Source organism: Strix uralensis, chromosome 3 (assembly GCF_047716275.1).
Source record: "Strix uralensis isolate ZFMK-TIS-50842 chromosome 3, bStrUra1, whole genome shotgun sequence".
Taxonomy (NCBI): Eukaryota; Metazoa; Chordata; class Aves; order Strigiformes; family Strigidae; genus Strix; species Strix uralensis.
The window spans coordinates 84,368,670-84,388,716 of NC_133974.1; the positions used below are offsets into that span (position 1 = coordinate 84,368,670).

Consider the following 20,047-nt stretch of genomic DNA (forward strand, 5'->3'; position numbering starts at 1 on the left):
CTCTTTAAAATTTAAATTCTCTAGGAGTCTAGAGCCCTGAAAAGCCAAGTTGCTGCACATCCTAGCTATCAGCTATAGCTACAGCAGGAAAGAGAGATCCTTTCCCAGAGCTGCAACCCTACTTCCTCCAGGGTTCTTTTACTTCTTGGACTGCATCTAGGCAGCATCTGAAGGTCATCCTAAGAACTTGCCTTGCGGCCCCTGTATGATCCACACAGAAGCAGCCACATCCAGCACCAGACTTTCCTACTTCAGCACAGTAACTTGGCCTGGAGGCAATGTGTAGTTACCACAAGGTCTTATATGGGCCAGGATGGTTGCAGACATCCAGAAATTCAATGCTACAAACGATAACGGCTTCAAAAACATCTCCAGCCACCTGAGCCCAGCTGCCCAATGCAGAGTCAAAGAGCAGTCAATGTCAGAACCAGGCTTCAGCACACCGACTTGAGTGCATGAAGAAGTCCAAGTGCACACACTGTTCAGTCTGAACTATTTACCCAGGTCAGGGAGGCCTCAGAGAGCAGTGCTGTGCTGTGTACACATGCTGGGGCCCAGGAAAACAGAGTCAAATGGACCTGAAGCTGAAAGCTATTTTGGCAAGTTAACGTGACCTTCCATGAACAGGAGAGAGGGTGTGTTAGCTGTCAATGAAAACGTCACCACTGCTGGGTCCAGGTTTACTTCTACGCATCCTGCTGTAACACAAGTCCAACTCAGCCTGTTGCATAAAATTGATTATACGAGTACACAAATTCTAAGGCAATACAGTCTGAATTAAAACAGGCAAAAGGACCTACCAATACTTCCCAATGGCAGCACTAAACTAAGAAACTGGGACTGAGCCTCAATTAAACAAAAACGGAAATAATGGATATATGCCCTAACTACTGAAAAATGTAATTACAGAGAGGCCATTCAGTGCATAACCCTGTCTGAGACTGTGTGTTTTGAAAGTGACCCAGAGAAAGCTGTTGGGCTTTGCTGGCACCATCATTTCCTGGGTGCCCAAGAACCAGCAAGACATCTCTGAGACAAAACCAACATTGGTCCCAGAGGTGGTAAGATCAGGAGGGAGGCTTGCAACAGCTGTTTGAGTCCACCTCAGCTACTGCATTATTTTATATCCCTCCATAACCATCTTTAACACCAGGCTGCCAAGAAGGGGGAAGATGTACTAAAAATTCTACAGAGCAGAAGGAAGAGATATAAAGTATTTTGTGAACCTTTATCTTCAGTACAAGGTATTAAGTATCTTAACCTGTTTTCCTCTTTTCAACATCTTGAACAAGAGGTTAAAAAGACTGATTCTGCTGGCTGACTGCACAGGACTTAGGAGGGCAAGGTCACTTTATTTAAAACACTGGATTTTATTTAATGTAATGCTCTAATACGGTCATGTTGACATCCTGAATTCTTTGAGCTACTACATTCCTTTAGCATTAACACAATCCTACAAATCACGGGCAATTACCTTTCTACCAAGATATGGCACAACTTAGAATATAACAGTGAAATGTTTGAGGAAGCACATTATATATATATAATTATATAAAAACATGCATGTATACACATGAATGCATGTATTCATGTACCTATATGCAGCCCTCATCACCACTGGACCTATACCTCTTGAAGTGAGCAAGTTCCTTTTTAGATAATGCCATTGGGTAAACCTGATGACAAGTATACATGAAATTACTTTTTCCATTACATAAAATGCTTATCTTATTAAAACAGTTATCTATCAGTTATTCCACTCGGACACTGAAATCATTGGTTAAATATGAATACTTACTACAACTCCAAGGAAAATTACATTTACGCTGAACAAGGCATGACTCACTCGAGAAAGAAATTGTGCCTGACCATGCATATAAGCTTTCTTGATTCTAAGTAACACTATGCCATGACGTAAACCTTCCCCTAAATATAGCCCCCAAATCAGGCACATTCATTCTTTTGCTATCACAGATCAGCGGTCTTAACCTTTGTGGCCAGTGTTGCACCATTAAGTTAACAGCATTAAATGATCTTTTTCAGGAAGCCACTAAATCTCAATCCTTCTCCCCTCCCTCTCAAGTAAAATGCAGCCAGGCAGGATATTGGAAATGGCATGGACACAGACTTCGCTGAGTCTTTTTCTTCCACAGCAATATTTCTACTGTCACCAGTTTGCTTGGTGATAAATTTTAAAGACCTAAATATGTCTGTACTCTCCTATCACATCTTCATCCTCCTACCACATTAAGATGGGAATGAATCTCCTCTTCAAAGATTACTTTTTTCTATAAAGTCAGGCTGTGTTGTTTCAATTTTTGTAAGATTCACATTATTTGACCTAAATCTAGATGATTCCCTTTAGCCAAAATAGAACACCTTACCCACTGGAAACAGAACACATGGCAACCCATATGACTGCTTCTCAACTTAACTATGTTTGTGTTGGTGTCTGTGAGGATGTGATTCTTCTAACTCCACATTCTGCCTGCCCACGGGGGCATGACATTCAATCAGAGCCACTAGATGACCTTATATTAACATTTGCAAAAGCCCACAAATTGAGTGTTCAAAAACAATCGTTCAGATACATTTTCTTCTACAACAAGAAATGTATTATGTTGCAACATTCATTTAACAGATACAGCAAATTAGGAAGGATTCTACTTCTCAGTTTCATTAAAAAAAATATTCATGGGAACAGTTAAATGTGGCAGGAACCTTAATGCAGGTGAATTCAGAGAATCTCACACTTATGGCTATCTATGTATGCATAATTTAGGACAGATCAGTCAGACTTCAGACTTGGTAGAACCACTGAATTTATACTCATGCCAAATTTGATGAAAAATCCTGAAAGACAAATCAGTTCCCTATTGCTACTCAATATTCAGCTGACAGGGTGACCCAGCTTTGATACTATTTCATGTTCTCTGTATGTAACTGTTTACTGGCTCCCACACTGTCCTGGTTCATCCCACTCTTCCCCACCACCACCTCCTCTGTTCACTGTACTGTGAGCTCATGCTATAGGTATGCCAGAGCAGAACAGGTTTGTCAGGACAAGTATTGCCTAGTAACTGATCTTATTTACCCTGCTTCTCAGGACTTGAGGTTCTTCAGTGCAATTTATACTTTGTTTTTGAGAGGAACGACATTTTCTTCTAAGACTGATGTCAAAATGTTTGTGATTTTGATATAAGACTACTCCAAAAAAAAAATCCTTTCAGTCAACTTGAAACTTCCTGTGTATTTGAGTCACTTTCAGTTATTTCTTTTTGGTGATGAAAATATTTTATAGTCTTGATATTAGTAACAGTGCCAAATGTGGGTGTTTCCCCAGACTCACACTCCCCTTCTAGAGGGAGGTCTAGAGCTCAGTGATTAGAGCAGCAGAGCCCCAGCGTCAAATCTCCTCTTTGCTGTACGCCATTCAGCGTATGCCAGTCTCAGGACACTGGAGCACTCTTCTGAGCTATTGCTGCTTTTCACTGAAGCTACTATTTTTGTCTAATGTCATTTACACTCACTGGACAAAAGACAAGAGTACAGTGGTCCCCCTCTCTGGTCACTGGCTGTCACCAGGCTGTCATCTTCCTCGAGCCTGCCACCATCTCCTTGTCTTCCAGTGTTTGGAGCACTTCAGCATTTCATTGGAAATGTGTCAGTGTCGTGGTTTAAGCCCAGGACAGTCAGTAATAAAAGAATTTTTTTAGTTAACCAGAAAGCTCAGAGAAAAATAGGCTGCCATTAACACAAAACCTCTTTATTTCAATTTCATGTCTTCTACCAGAAAATGTGATTTCAGAATCAGTGATTCACACAGCTCTGCGAGGGCCTTACATTTCTAATGTATGAGAGGATTTTCTCAGCCTCTGAACTACACTAGAGAAGCTGCTAGTCCAGTGATGTGACAGGGGAGTTATCCTATCTCCCCAGGCCGCAGAGTCAGAGAGACTACTAACTTTAAGTATGGTTTCTAGCACCCCAGGACACAAACGTGGTTTCTGTTTGAGTTTTATGGGTGAATCAGACCATCTGTCTTCTCTTCTACCCTTGATAGACAGGCAGCTTGTACTTGCATTTTCTGTAGCTCAGAGGGGAGTTTGGTGTGATAGAGAGCACCAGTATCTACCAATGGTGGGTTTCTTCACTATGCTAGCAGCTGGATTTCTCCAGCAGTAAGTAGCCCAGCCATCCCTGAACATAGCTAGTGGCTGGGTGATGCGATGATGTGGTATGCTTTATTAACAGGATTCATGTTTTATTAAGAGGGATGATCACAGTAGAATGAAACTTCTGCTGGAAAAATACTGTTCTGTAACAGCCTGCTCCAGAATTTCAGTCACTCCTTGCTGAAGCATTTTGTGACTTTCTGTTATACAGTATATAACACTGAATTCAGTACACTGAATCCTTCACTAGCTTGATCTTTGATTAGCAAAACAATGTGAAAACAGACATAGCATACTCTGGAATAAAACTGGAATGACATAATTGCATTCACATATAATATTGATACTATATGTGGTAAATACTGGTAAATACACTTGAAGTCAGAAATCTGAACATTATGACACCTTTCTGCACATCTATCCCAATGAAGTCTGTAATTAAATTATCATCTATGTTAAGGGCTTTGAGTTAAAACATGAACATAAACAGTGGTGGCTAGAACCCAGACCGTCCACACATTTGCTTTGGAAGCAAGCACATGAACACTTCGGTGACAGAGCTGTGCTGCTCTGCCGTTGTCTCCCATGGGCCCACGCCTCCAAAAACCTGTGGGGGAAAAATCGAGTTGTAAGAGCAGTGCAGGTTCTGTTCAGCAGAGAGTCCTCCTTTTCTCTCTCGCCCAGCAAGCCTCCAAGTGTGAGAGACTTCTAAAAATGGAGAATGAGTGATTCATAAAAATGGAAAACTGAAGTAAGACAGTAAATAAAACTGTTCAGCTTACCCAGCCACAGTTTCCTATCACCACTGAAGAGAGGTGTGTTCTTAGGCAAATATTTTTTAACCTTTAAACAAATATTTGGCTTGAAGGTTGGGAAAATCCTGTTTCATAGCAAAGACACGTCCACTGCCTATCACAAATGCCACTGTACCTACCAGATATTGCCAGAAATTGGATTGTATTATGAAATCTATTGTATCTGGCAAACTGAGTACACTTGATCAAAATGGAGCCCAGTATGTCACACATATTGTTGTAAATGGCTTTTCTATTACAGATGGAGGTACTCAGTCATTTGGAATTTGAGGGGACAAGTGATTAAGTAATTGGATGGAGTTAGCTAAGCATACCAAATTGGCCAGTGAGGTTTCTTGACCTCTTTCTCTGTAATGATGCTTAAATGCACGTGGTCTTAGTTCAATGCAATAAAACATTTGTTTGGAATACTCCCTTCAAAAACTTGTCTGCATTACATTCTTTCAGACAGTATCCATTATTAATTGTCATTGCTATTGATTTAGATCGCCTTTTTCCTACACATCACTAGTTTACAGCAAAATATACATTTTAAAGAGATGCTGACACTGATGAAAGGTGCTGAAGTGGTGGTGTAGGGATGTGACATCTGTCTTTGTCTGTCCTTTTGTCAATGAACTTCTGGATATACACCACAGATTTTTTTCATTTGCTCATTTCAAGCCCCTCCCCTAACTTAATTGTGCTGCACCTCTGCTCAGTGCTACGATTTATACATATGAAGAAGGCATTATGGAACCGTTTACCCTGTAAGAGTTCAGGAGTTCAGCGGTGGGTGAAAAGTTTATCTTCCTACCAAAACACCCAAGTGCCTATGGTGCCCCCTCCCCGATTGTATCACTGAATGCGCATGCAAATAGTGCACACGCACGCACATGACAGACACACATCAGTAGGCTAGAACATGTGTGCACTCCTGGCACGGCATCGAGAATCTGCTTGCCCGGCCTGTCTCAGGTACCTACCACATCCCCCACGTGTGCTATTCGACCAAGCATTCAAGCAGCTGCTTTTTGCATGCATGAACACATTTACATTCTGATCATGAAACAAGGGGGAGAGTGGTTAAGCCCCTGGAACAACTCAGCTGTAGCAGGCAGTGGGGAATGGGCCAGGAACTGGATGAGCTGTTCTGCCAGGCCAGATTCATCCCACAGCCTAGTGTAGCTGTTATATAAAAGGAAATGTTGACACATCGTTTTCAGTTTCTAGCATGAAAAATTGTTTTGTGCTTTTCATTTGTGTATTCTTTTCCCATTTTACTCCTTACAGCTTAGAGGGGCATCTCACGGCTTAAGATACATTGCTGGGTTTGATATACCCTGTCCGAACTCACTGGGTCAGCCCCAGTAAGTTTCTAATTTACAAACTACTACTTTGTGACTGTACAAGTTGCCACCAGTGGAGATGTGAAAGGGAAGCGGCAGAGCCCTGCAGGATGCGACCAGGGAATCTCCTGGCTCTCCTTTACCAGAAGCTGCCTTTAGTCACCTTAAGGGACACTTTGGGAAGCTACAATTTTCACTGCTCCTTTTCACGTGGTGGGGAACTTCTTTGTGGGTTAACGTATGATTGCTGTCCAGAGTTTGAGATGGAGGAAGAAAGAGGCGTTTGAAGTGAAACTTCAGGAGATCACTGGTTCGACTGGCCAGTGCATTTGTATTTGTCATGGACGCTGCTCTGAGCGCTAGCCGGGCACTTCATACTATTAAAAAGTAAGTGTCTCAGGAGCCCAAGAAGCAAAGACTCACTCAGCTTGGAGGGAGTTTCTGGAGGTTACCTGCTTCAAACCGCACCCCCAAACAGGACCCATTTTGAAGTTTCGTCCCCGTGGATCTGAGGCAGGCCATTAATGCCCACCATCGGGGTTCCTCCTTGAACGTTTCACATCCCCCAGCCGAAATTCAGCCTCCTGCTTCACACTGCTGCGCCTCTGGCGTTACCTTCTTCCGCTTTGCCTTTTGAAATGTAAAAAAAAAAAAAAACCAACAACCCAACAAACCTAAACCAGAGGAAGGAATTGCTGGTTTGGGGGCTTCTCACTGTAGGGGCGGAGGGAGCCGCGAGGCAAGGAAACCTCCAGACACTTTGGTGGGAGAAAGGGGACGGAACCCCGGCGAGGCGCCGGCCGCACGCCACCCCGCCCCGCCGCGGGGGGGTAGGGGGGGGCTCTCGGTCGCCCTCACGGGTCCGCGGCTGGGGCCCCTCGCGCTCTCACGCGTTACCCGGCGACGACGAAGGGAAAGCGCGAAGGCGCCGTTTTAACGGGCGGCAGCGGCGTGAGGCGGCGGGGCCGGGGCGGGTCGGGCCGGCCGGCAGCAGCAGCAGGCCGTCCCTCCGCCGCGGTACCTGCGCGGCGCCGCCCCGTGAGCGCCACATCAGCGCAGCTCCGCGCCTTCGGAGCCCGCGGCCGCAGAGAGGGCAGGCGGCGGCCGCCGCACCGGCCGCGCTCCCCCACGCACCCCCCCCACCCACCCCCCGCTATCAACCCCCAGCTCCCCCTCGGCGGCCCGGCCCGGCCCCGGCTGGGGAAGATGCTGCAGTCGCTGGCGGGCAGTTCCTGCGTGCGGCTGGTGGAGCAGCACCGCTCCGCTTGGTGCTTCGCCCTGTTGGTGCTGGGTTACCTGCTGTACCTGGTGTTCGGCGCCGTGGTCTTCTCCTCGGTGGAGCTGCCCTACGAGGACCTGCTGCGCCAGGAGCTGGGCAAGCTGAAGCAGCGCTTCCTGGAGGAGCACGCCTGCCTCTCGGAGCAGCAGCTGGAGCAGTTCCTGATGCGGGTGCTGGAGGCCAGCAACTACGGCGTCTCGGTGCTCAGCAACGCCTCGGGCAACTGGAACTGGGACTTCACCTCCTCCCTCTTCTTCGCCAGCACCGTCCTCTCCACCACGGGTAAGGGAAGGGAGGTCGACCCGGCGCCGGAGGCCTTCCGGGGAGGCCCGGACCCCCTCAGGGCCGAGGGGCTGCTGTGGGGCCGCCTTCTCCCGCGGCGTGGGGGCAGCCGGGCCCGTGGGTGGGGGGCCGGGGCCTGCCGCCCCCCCTCACGCCCAGGGCCGCGGGGCTGGTGCGGGGCCGGCAACCGCCGGCCCCGCACCAGCCCCGCGGCCCTGGGCGTGAGGGGGGGCGGCGGCGGTTGGGCCCCGGAGCGCTCGTTACTTCCCAAACTCTCTTGTGTGAGGGGAATACTTGATGTAAAATGCATCAGCCGTGCTTGGAAACCCACCCAGTTCAGCATTAAGAGCCAGATTGCCAGCCCCCCCCCCCCCCCCCCCCCCGCCTTGATAACTTTGCTGCTCTTGAAAATCCGGCGAGGTGCCCACCTCTCTCTCCGAACTTTTAAACGCCTTTAAGGGTGTCTCCCTAAGCTCTTGGTCTCCTTTGCATTTCTTTCAGCCGGGTTTGGGGGGGCAACTGCTAACCTGGGTATAATAATGAAGTTAAATTTCAGTTTCCCACTTTACCGTCGATTTTGGTCGAATATTTGCGTGTAAAAGACTAAAAGGTAGTGCTTACTTGCTTCCAAATTGCAATTTTCATAGATATTTTGAAAAGCTCGAGGAAACAGTCCTTTGGCCATAGTTTCTGTAAGCACTGATTTTTATAGCAGTCACGTTTCTCATAAGATTGTAGTAGACAGCCTTCTCCTAAAGGATGAGTACAGGCATTGTGCTGGGACGCTGGGCTGTGGTGATTTGAATGTGGCTCACTGAAATAAGTAACACGGGCTTCTCGAATAAGAACAGCTTTAAAAGAATCACCCTAAAATTAGTCCAGCCAGAGGCCTTTGAGTCTTGGCAGTACATTGATACTACTATAAAAGATGCAGTGCTTTTGTTCTTTTTTTTTTTTCTTGCCCCCAAGTAAGCATTCTTTCTATTATGGGCAATATAATCTGCTGATATCAATAATGACATTTAATAATTTACTTGATCTTATTTTGGTGCTTCCTGACCAGTTTCAAGCTAATGGTTGTCCTAAAAATAGTTGTCATTGAGTATACAGATCAGGTTGTCTGCTTGTTGTAAGGAGGTTGTTTTTTTAAAAAAAGTAAAATAGGGTTATGGGTGTCCCTGTAACACACCCCACACCCCCCCCCCAGTCTTAATAACTAGAGTTAAGAAGAGTGAAAGTGACATCCTTGTGGCAGTTAAATGTTTTCAGTGAATAAGTTTCTAAGCATTAATGAACGTGTAGTAATACTACTGGTGAGAAAAGCATGGAATTGCGATAATACTTCAGCATGTAAATCTTTTTTTTCTTTCATTAAAACCATAAAGCGCTTTAAACTTAAGGTGCTGAATTGACCTTATGATGCCTGTTACCATTCCTAATCAGTCACATTGTCTGGTACTATAGAATGTAAATTACTTTGTCCAAGAGCTATTTTTGTATTCAGATTATATTTTCTGTAAGATAATAACCTACATTTTCAAAAAAAGGATATTAAAAAAGCTCCTGCTTTTCTATTTGTTCTCATACAGTGTAGAGTATGTAGCTTCTCTTTTTTTTTTTTTTTTTAATCAGACAAAAATCTAATCCACAATCCCTGCAGTTTCTTATTTTTAAATCTGGCAATATTGATTTTGGAGATGAATCAATCAAAAAATATTCACCATCAGGACAGCGGGATGGGACTGGGTTGGTAACACTTCAGTACTGCCTGCTAAGACACAACTACAGGATTCGGTGGTACAGTTCAGGCAGAGTTATCTCTTTTCCACTGCACATCTGCTTAAGGGCAAGGCATAACCTGACTCTGCATGGGTAGCAGATTTGATCATAGAGGCCCTACAAGGAAAACACAAGGTACCATTGTCCAAATTGAAAACCTTTTAGAAAACTCCACTTAAATGGCGTATGCTTAGGAAACACAGAGATCCGAAATGCATGCGTTATCATTATTTCTGTGAATTTCAGAAACTGAAGTTCATCTAGTCATTGATGTAAAAGACCAGGCATGAAACGGTTGGTACTTCCTTCTATGTCCCATAGTCCTTTGCCTCAGGCCCCTTTTGACAAAATCCCTGTTTCTTGTTTTATGCAGTGGCCTTTAGCTTCACTTGTTTTGTATTTAATATAAATGAGAACTTGTACAAGTAGACAAGTATAAATCCAGACAAATATATTACGCCCAACACTTGCTCAAGTTCTTCCCAGAGTGCACAGATTTCTGGTGAGGTTCATTTTTTTTCCCCCCAATTTACTCTGCACCTGCGCAAGAAATCTTTGAAGTCTTTTGAAATGGTCATTAAAATGAAAGACAAGCAAGAAGCAGAACCTGCCTGGTCATCTCAAACAGGTGTTCAGAAGTGTTTGAACATTCAAAAAATGCTATATTATTACAAACTGTCCACCTGAAACGTGCTCTCTTTACTGAGTACAGTAAGCGCAAGAACCCTGGTACTGATGGCACCAACTGAAGGTTGCTTCTGTGTGTGACTGAAATTACAGGGAACACTGGGATATGCCTTATGTACAGCTGACTGAGTTTGTCATTCATCATGTAAATAAATGCACACCTACCCCTTGTACAGAGGACAAGGCTTATTTCATAGCCTTTTAGTTTTCTATATAAAGCATGGAGGGAAAGCGTTTAATTTTAGCATCCCCAACGCCACTTCTTGTTCCCTCCCATTCTTATTATACTCTTTGGCTTACTCACTAGACAAAATCCTTGAAGAAAATGATAAAGCCAGTTAAGAATCTGGAAAAATTCTTAAATGGAGGGAGTTTGCATAATAAACACAGTAAGGCAAATTGTTACTTGAAAGCAATTTATATTGCTGCACATGGACTGTCACAGGACTGTCACAAGCTGCCTGAAGGACGGGCAAACAAAGGGCAGTGAAATGGACTGGGGGTGAGGCTTCAGCAGATTATAGAAGTGACTGGCAGCAGGTTTCTCCTCTAACAACTTTATTCCTCTTTATGCAACTTAAGCAGTCATGCAGAATGCCATATGAGCAGTGTGCAAGAGGAAGCAATTTGGTCATTAATCATTGACAACGTAAACACTAAGAATATACAATTGTGTGCATTTAAATAGCATCTGTCTCGGAAACTCTCTGTAATTATGGCCTTATGCACATCTACGGTCATTGCTTGTCTCAGTGCTAGATGTCATGAATGATCTTGCTGAAGCAGTTGTTTCGGGTTGACTTTGTTGTGGGGCCATCTGTACGAATATGTTCTATTTCTAAAAATAAAAATGAAGTAATTTTTTATGCTCGCTCTCTCAGGTAGCGTGTTTTCACTGTTCTTGGCATGCTGTTAGTCTCTAAGACCTTATCCCATATTGGTGCAATATGGGAATACTGCACTACATGAAGCAGAGTGGAATAAAACAAGAAATTGATATTGATTGTGTTGCAAGATATGAAGAGTAAAGTGGCTTCTGTTGAAGAAAAATAGACGGGGAAGGAAAGGGGGTGCCAACTTAGGAATTTAGAGCCTGGTTTTTTTATATTTGTTTTTGGAAAGGGTCTTCTCAGTGTAAGGATACCCCACAACATTTTATGCAAAAGGACCATAAGTCTTATTGTGACTGTCCAGCTTTGAGTAATTTTGCCTCCATCACAAATGTGACTGTAGATTTCATTTAACATTTGGATACCAGAAGGATGTTGAGAAAGAGCTTCTTTGGATCCTTCTCTGTTGTGATAGTTGGCAAGGCACACATTAAAAGGAAGCTAGGATAGCCTTGTCCTGATCTAGGGATTTGCAGAGGAAGGGTGTGGAGAAGTTGCATCTTCTATGATGGCAATGCATGTTTTTCATTTTTTGGTTAAGATCAGGCTGGACTCTCATGCGAGCCACAGGAGTCAAGACGGTAAGAGAAGGGAGGAGAGGGCTATTAGTACTCAACCGCTGTATTCTGAAGCCCCTAATGTGGATGTCTGCAAGGTGGTTACTGTGTATCAGCGTCTTCTCCGGTATTTAGCCCATACCCGTTTCAATGTGGGTGCTGAGGATGGGTGTATTATGCTGCGTTGCAAGGAGTGACACCCAAGATCCATGATGTGCTGAATTCAGATTTCTGCTTGCTGTATTCTGAAGAGAGTAAGGAGCATCTATGCAGTAGTTGTAGCTAAATGCTGACAGTGACTGAAACTGTTGAAACTGCTTGGTTGAGGGACTCGTAAAGAAACAACATGGCTTTCAGGGAAAGTTTTGCATTCAAGTTAAATAGCTTATATGAGTCTTACTGGCAAGCAGTATGAGGTGTTCATGCATATATCATTTGATTCATAAGAGCATTTTCTGTTAGGTCTGATTGTCATAAGCATTGCTACTGATGACTTGCAAGAGAAACTAAACTATGCCTTTATTTATGAAAAGTAACAGGCTGGGAGATTATGCTGGAGTCAGCGGATGTTCTGCAAAAGAAGGTGCAGTCCCTATGAAGAGATGAGGGAGAAACCTGTCAGTCTCCATCACTTTCTCCATATTCTTCTGTCAATAATTGGTCTTTCTCACTTTTCTTCCCCTCAGGGGAACAGACCCCACATCCAGTGGGTGATTAGTGTGCAATACAGGTCTTAACAAATCCATGGAAGATTAGGGAATGCCATGAAAGCATCATGATGTCTTAGGCTGTTGCAGTAGAGCCCTGAGGTGGAAGAGGCTACTTGGTTCTTTCATACCTTATGGAAGAATGAGTATTTAACTTAATTGGAAAGAGGATAGCTTCCAGAGGCTTTAAGGAAAACAGAATTTTTTGTCCCATACTTGAATTTAATGTAAAATGCATATTTTATTTTGCTGGCATCAGAATATGTGGCTTGTGTCCCTGAGGATGCCTGTATTAGCTCACTAATATACACCAAATAAATACATTTCATAATTCATACTAAATGTATGTCTGGAGATTTGTCAAGATTCTCTGTTGCCTGTTGTATGAAAATGTACAAACTTGGTGATGGTTTGAACTCAGATCTGTCTCACTAGTAGTCCCCTCTGACTCCAGCAGAAAACTGAAGCTTCGTTGTACTCCTGCTCTGACTGTAACACTCACAGATCATTTAAGCACGTGTGATAAAATTGCAGCTATACACCAGGGTGGGGGTGCCAAACTTTGGGAAGGAACTTTGTTTCTCTTTTAAGAGTTGTTTGTTACTTAGCAACGACATCTACAGGAAAAGGTAATTTGCCTAGGATGGTCTGGGAGACAAAGCGAGATTGTGCAGCGCTCTGCAACAGAGTGGTTTTTATACTGGAGTGCTTCTAAGAAAAGCAAAGCAAATGAAGAAGTAGGTTGAGAAAGATGCCAGAGGAGAAGGATTACATTCAATAAGCCAACTGTTTGGGCACTGACTTAGGATGTGAGAAACCACATTCTTTTCCCTCCTTTTTCTGGAAGGACTTGAACCCGAGCTGCAGCAGAGTGGTTGAATGCTACAGGGTGTTCTGGGACAGGGTAGTCATAGCTGCTGTCACCTAGGCTGTCTCCTTCTAGATAGATCAGTAGCCTGTCCTGGAAACAGGCATCCCACCTTTTGGATTAAGTAGTATAACACAAAGTCATAGAGTCATTCTGTCTGCCTGTGTGTCTGCTTTCCTCTCAGGGAAAATTCCTGTATTTTATACAGCATAGAGCAGCTCCAGAATTGCTGCTGTCATATTCTAGTCTGGCCCCAGGGTTAAGATGCTGTCTCCTGGGATCTGGGAGGTTTCAGTTGAGTTCTGCTTAATGCCATTCTCAGGACAAGGATCCGAACTAAGGCTTTCTAGCTGTCTTTAAGAAGAGCCCAAAAGACTACCATCTAGGAGAGCTGTAAGAGGAAGAAAGATGAATATGTATAGACTAATACTGAGAAAGACTGGATGCTTCTGGTCTCCCAGCCTTACAACACAAAAACATGGGAGCATTCAAGAAAACTTTAAAAAAATAATCATCAAAATCAAAAAATAATCAAATAATCAAAGAAAAGAAGGGATTTAACAAGTTTAAAAAAACAACCAAGCAAACCCACAAAAAACCCCACAAACCAAAAATATCTTGTATGAAGAGCTCAAAAATACCTGTATTTGTCAAAATTAATGATAATAAACTTTTTCAAAAGGATATTAGTCTCTGTGCTTCAGGATGCAAGCCACTCTTTAGTTACCAGAGTTGACAGTTACAGACAACAGACCGGTCACATTCTCTCTCGTGAGTCCAGGACAAAGGGACACACAGGAGATGTTTTCTCTACTGAAGTAGGCAGTAGTGGAGAGGAAATCCGGGTCTGTCCTGTCTTGTGTTCCAGGCAGGGTAGCAGTTCCTGGTTCCTCATGTGAGTACAGCAATCAGCTGTGCCAAACTCCTGCTTGTGTTTGCTGAAAGAAAGGGTGGCAAGAGTAGCTCTAATCTGATGATGTTTATGCTTTGCAGGCCAATGAGTAGTAAAAACCATCTCCTGGCAGAAATTGGAGAAGCCGTGGATTAGCATGACCGTATTATTGTTTGGAGCAGTGCTGGCTGCTGATGGATGGAGTGTCTCTTACAAGCTCTGTCCTCGCTTCTGCATCCCGCTGCTCTACCTGCCTTGCTAAATTCCCAGTGATAAGGAGACAGCCCAGCAGCTCTCCACAGGTGAAGGACTGCAGCTGCTGTCCCTGTAGTCCTATGTCAGGTCTAGGGTCATTTTTCCTATGCTGAAATAAAAAAAAACAAAACAAAAATCCCCCCACAAAACCAGTCCTTGAACTTGGTATAATACCCAGAGTGTAGCTGGGGTCAGCACTGAGTTAATGGTGTTCTGCCCTTGGCTTATTGACTCATTTTTTTAAACATTAACTTTGCAATTTCTCTGTTTTTTTCCTGATTTAGCTAGGTTAAAATTATTTGCTGTTTGTCATAGGATTACATGGCCTCCTGTTACGTTATTATTATTTATAATTATTACTCTGGCTTTATTTTGCTCTGTGGTATTTACATCTTTATTGAAAGGAAGAGAGTAATCTCTCAAGAAATTGCTTTTCATTAAAAAGTTTCTATTTGTAATCCTTTTGCAAAGCTGGAATTCTTATTACCATTCTACTGACATCTCCAAATCAAATCCTAAGCTAAAAGTTGTGTACACTTCCAGAGCAGAACTTCTAAAACTTAACAATCAAATCCTGCAGTTCCTGACCATTGCAGACTAGGATTTTCACTTTATGTGGATGCAATTTAAAATAAGTCTTCTTTCAAATCTGTAGTTTCTCCTGTTTTCATTTATTTGTTGGCTGTTTTTTGTTCTTTCTTTGTTTCACTTTGGCCTGCTGCATCATCAGTTTAATAATCTATGGGGTTTTTGGATAGAAGAACCTCATGATCTATGGGGAAATGTCTACTTTAGCCACTGCTGCAGCATAATTATAAAGTAGACCATGAGCTGCTAAGCCATATGAAGACCAGGATGTTTCTTGGCATGTGCAGAAGTGGAATTTTAGCAATTTGAGAAAAATTAGGATACCTATGAGAGTTTTGATGCCTTCAGGATTAAAGAATAGCAATAAAAAGTGTCTCTGGAATTAGCTACCTAAATTCCTACTGTCTCTCTGGATCTGAGCTCAGCTGCTTGAAGTTTATGATATTTGTACAAAATTCAACTGAACTCCTAGAGTAGTTACTGCTGGTGACCCAGAAGACCCTGGGAAAAATGTGTCAGTTTGCTTTTTCACTTAAGAACCTAGCTGAAACCTTAAACAGATTGCGTTTCTTAGGAGGACAAAACAGTGATGTGGTCCTGGTTAAGACCAGGACTGAAAGGAATGAGTGGAGCAAAGCTTTTCAAGTGGCTGTGCTTCAGAAAAGTATCTGAGTGGCTTTTGCAAGAACATATGGATTTTCTGTCCTGTGGAAAGAAAAAAAAAAACCCACATTCATCTCTGAAAACAGAATATGAAAACTTCCTTGCAGGGAAAGCACATATGAATCAAAGTGGTACACCAGCTGTCACCAGACCCCAAACATTTACTAACTGATGCTTCCTCGGTATTACCATAGTCTGTACTCTAAATGGATTCTGTGCCAGTAGCTTCTGTGCCAGAAGCATCCTTGAGGAACTGGGGGATGCAGATGCGGAAGCAAGGAGGTCACAGGCAGTATTCCCTGGCAGCAGCTGGGGGAGGAGGTTGGGCTGGGAAACAGGTTTTGCCAGTGGAACAAGCCAACCTAATAGTCTTCCGAGTACCGCTCTGCTTGCGTGTGAGAAAGTGAGGCTGTGCCCTCTGACAAAGTTGCGTACTATTTACCAGTAGAAACTTTAATAGCAGTTTTCCATCTTTCTCCTGAAAATCATGAATCCAGACTGTTGTTAGGCTAACAGGGAGTAGAGGCTTTCTGCATCTTTTTACTGTCCACTGCTACAAAGCAAAAACTTTTGGAGTAATCAGAACTGCTATACAGAGTGTTTTTAAGCATAATTTAATACTGTTGCAAATGCAGTTTTTGAGAGAACTGGTACCATGAGAATAGAGTTTTGTCATCTCTTTGCTCCTCATGCATTTCGTGTTCCACATACTGAATGTATTTTCTGAAGATGGTAAAAATAATTCCAGAAGCTAAATTGAAAAGGTTAAAATGTACCTCTGAATTTCATGCTACATGTGCTATGTGAGTACCTGCTTCTGTGTCTTTCAATTATTTAAAGACTGTTTAAATCGAATCGGCTAAATAACCTTAAATTCTTTAACAGTAGCTACTTCACTAATGGTTTCTAAGAGTAGAAATATGAGTTGTTTTAAGGGGAGGAGGGGGACCAACCAGAGCTAGACATTGAAATGATAGAGATAAGACATACATTGTACTGTTCTTTACATATTTTTTTATAAGCAGAAGCTTAATTCTAATGATAGATTAATCTAGCTTCAGAATTCTGGTTTTTGCAATAGAAAATTCATTTCAGTCAGCACTTAGGTTTTGAGACTTAGTTTCTTTGTTGTACTGGCTGTATGATATTGTTAGTTGTATGCTGAAATGACCATAAAAGGAATCCTTTTCCCAACTTTACTGAAAATATTTTATTTAGAGGTTAAATATTCTTCATGCAGTGTTTACAGTAAAGGCACTGCATTTAGCTGATACGACTATATATCATTAAAATAGTGAATAAGTTACACATTTGCTTCTGTATGTTTCTTGCAATGTTGGTAAAAGTTGTGTACCAGTTTTTTCATGCAGTGAGACTAAAAGTATGAACACATGGTCTGCTGGGGAAAAAAAAATAGTCTGCCCTACAGAAAATTACACAACTGCAAAGCCTTCTGGGAATTCTGTCACAAGTGCACATCTGCTTTTGCATCTTCTTTTCTGTAGTAATGCGCCTAAAGGTGACGCATGAGTATCCTGAAGCTAAGCTAAACACAGAATTGCAGGGAAAAGGTCTCCTGCATCAAGGCAAAAGGAGGCAGCCAGCTCAACAAGAATTGTAAAATTTACTATTGTATCAGAAAGTTCTTCTCCCTTTTTGTTACACACACAAGGGCTAAATACATACTAAAACTATAATTATTTTAAAATGTGAGACGATTTCTCAGCATTAAGAGGCAAAAGTGTTCTTTCAGAAGACCTCAAATGATGGCAGCACTGGCTAGAATGGGGCTTACACGTTTTTATTTTAAAGCCTGTACTGAATTGTCTCTTATGTGACACTTGGTCTTTTACTTTCTTTGTTATTTTAAACCTATATGGCACACTGTGAACACATATTTTGCTCAGTCGAGCTTTTAAAATGTGATTGGCAGGCTTAGACATTGCAACATGCAGTATTCGTGCCAAAGTCCAGAGGCAAGCTGCAATAGGTATCCTCCTTTGTTTGCAATGTAGTTTGAAAGGGGGTTCATTACTTCAGAGTCAACAAATGCAAAGGCAAGGCAAAGATTCTTATTTCACCTCCTCCCCAATAGGCAGGGTCGTACTATACATGGATTTAAAGAAAGCTGTTGTGAAAAAAAGCCTTGTGTTCAGAGATCTGCTAAAAAATGAAGTAGCTTGAATGTTTAACTCTTGGGGACTTCATTGGACAATCCTATACATCTCACTTCATAAAAGGGGAAGAAGACCCCTAAAAATTGCTTGTTGTATTAAAGATTAATGTGACAAGGCCGTGAAATCTCTACTCCGTATATATTATTTAAGTAGCTATTTACCCAGCTGCGTGTTGTACAAGAACAGCATAGACCTTTCCCTTTGAAGCCTACAGCCTAAAGGAAATGGGAAAACCCTAAACCAAACCAGAGAACTTCCTTCTCTTGTAGAGTTTTGGAAGCTCTAGGCTGTATGACTTACTCATGGGCAATTACATTTTAAACATGTCACAGCATGTCTTCTTACTTATTTTCATTACTATATTTTTATTTAGTATTGGAATGCTGACTCAGTAGTATAGCAAAAATGACTAAGGCTCAAAGATGTATCATTGTGTTACTGTTTGAAAGACTGTAAACCGTAAGAGTGATGCACAGAAATGAATGCAAAATGCTGGAAATCATTTGAATGATTAATAGTTAGCAATGAAGCCCTCTTATGTGAGGGTATGAGATTGTTTAATTTACCTATATGCATCTGCACATCTGTTGAGAAATCCAGACCTCCAACCTGGCTTCTGGTCCACTGCTGCAACTCCAGTTGGGCAAGCAAAGAACCGTGAACACTACATGATGTTTCTTTGCATGAATCAACAATTCATGTTGATAAGAAAAGAGTAAATCTAAGGGCAAAATCCTGCCTTAATTCATTATTGGAGTTATTATGCATTTACATTCTGCCTATCTATAGTGCAAAGATAAATCTTTATCTTTTAGTCATATCTTTTAGTACAGCTATTTGTATTAAGTGAAGCCAGCTTAATGTTCAGGTCATGCTTTCTGGGAGTAATTGCCACCTGACAGAATTTTGTATGCTGCTTCGAGGAAGATGTCATTTACACTAGAAATTATTATTAGCCATGAATCTCAACCAAAGCAGAAGATAGAAACTCTCTCAACATCTTCAACAGAAGTTGGAGTGCCAGATTTTAGCCTTGCATTTATACCATGTCCTTAGATGCCATGAGGGAGATGGTGATAATCTTTCACATTTCTGAACCATTTTTTATCAGCAGAAGCTGAAGCATGCTCATACCAGGAACTGCTTTACTGATTAGAACACTTTTGTTATGTTCTGCATCTTGTGCGATTAGAGTGATATTTCTGTATGCACTTTGCAAAAAGGATGAACTAAGACAAAGAGGAAAAACACTGGTGAAATATTATGTAAGAGCCATTAGTATAGTTGAGAATAGGAGCCTGTGAATTTTGTCCTGCAGTTCTCTGCTCCCACTGCTAGGCTGCATTCCCATACAGTAAGCTGATTTCCCGTCCTGTGGATGTACTCCAGCATGCTTTAATTTTCTTGTATTGGATATTCTTTTTTCCTTTCCTTCACTAATAGTTTTTCGGCTCAGTAATATTAGAGGAAATTGCAGGTACTTGAATAGGGACTCACAGAAGGCATATCAAAGTGTACAATGCACATTTCTGTATCTTTCCTTCAGTGGAGACTGCAGAAATAATTGCCACTCCCTTCTAGGAAATCCTTCAGTTGTGTACTGTGTGTAGAAAACAAACTAAGCATCAGTTAGTACAGCCCACATAAGCAAATGTGTGAGTAGCCTTTGTGGGAAGAAGGCAGTGTTTGTTCTGCTTTAGCATGCTGATTGCCTCTCCTAATACCTAGTAAAATGTTTGCTCAGGGTGATGTAAAACAGAATAGACTGAGCCTACCTAACAGTGCTGCCAGCAGAAGGAAGATGTCTTGGACTCCTGATTCCCACCCTATGGTCCAACCTTATTCCCTGTGCTAGGACTGTTGCCTACTGGACCACAACAGTAAGCCAAGTCAGTTTATCAGACTGGAAGAAATGTATTCACTTCCTGCTGGATTAGTTTGCTCTGAGCAATTGCAGTCAGGTAAACTACAGCCAATGCAAGAGAGGGTAGACCCACATAGAGAAAAGGATCTTCTTTCTCAGCAGTAACTCTAGGATTAAATTAGACATTTCACGTAAGAATTTGATGAAAGCATGGAAAGAATCAGAAATGCACAGCCAAATT

At 42.4% G+C, this 20,047-nt stretch overlaps 1 protein-coding gene and 1 long non-coding RNA gene across 3 annotated transcripts in view; one reads left to right on the plus strand and one right to left on the minus strand.

Moving 5' to 3' along the window:
- Window positions 1–3,750: 3,750 nt before the first annotated feature.
- Window positions 3,751–7,753, minus strand: LOC141941073 (uncharacterized). Of its 2 annotated transcripts, none has more exons than XR_012628203.1 (3): window positions 7,624–7,753; window positions 6,771–6,948; window positions 3,751–4,782 (listed from the first exon to the last, which is right to left on the minus strand). It is a non-coding gene; the product is annotated as an uncharacterized LOC141941073 (long non-coding RNA). The 2 variants fall into 2 exon arrangements; XR_012628202.1 differs by having other exon boundaries at window positions 7,615–7,750.
- KCNK1 (potassium two pore domain channel subfamily K member 1) overlaps window positions 6,967–20,047 on the plus strand; it is a 35,758-nt gene continuing 22,677 nt past the window's right edge. The window contains exon 1 of the mRNA XM_074863150.1: window positions 6,967–7,879. Within this exon, the coding sequence (XP_074719251.1) occupies window positions 7,525–7,879 (355 nt within the window). The 5' untranslated portion in view covers window positions 6,967–7,524. The remainder of the gene's footprint in view (window positions 7,880–20,047) is intronic.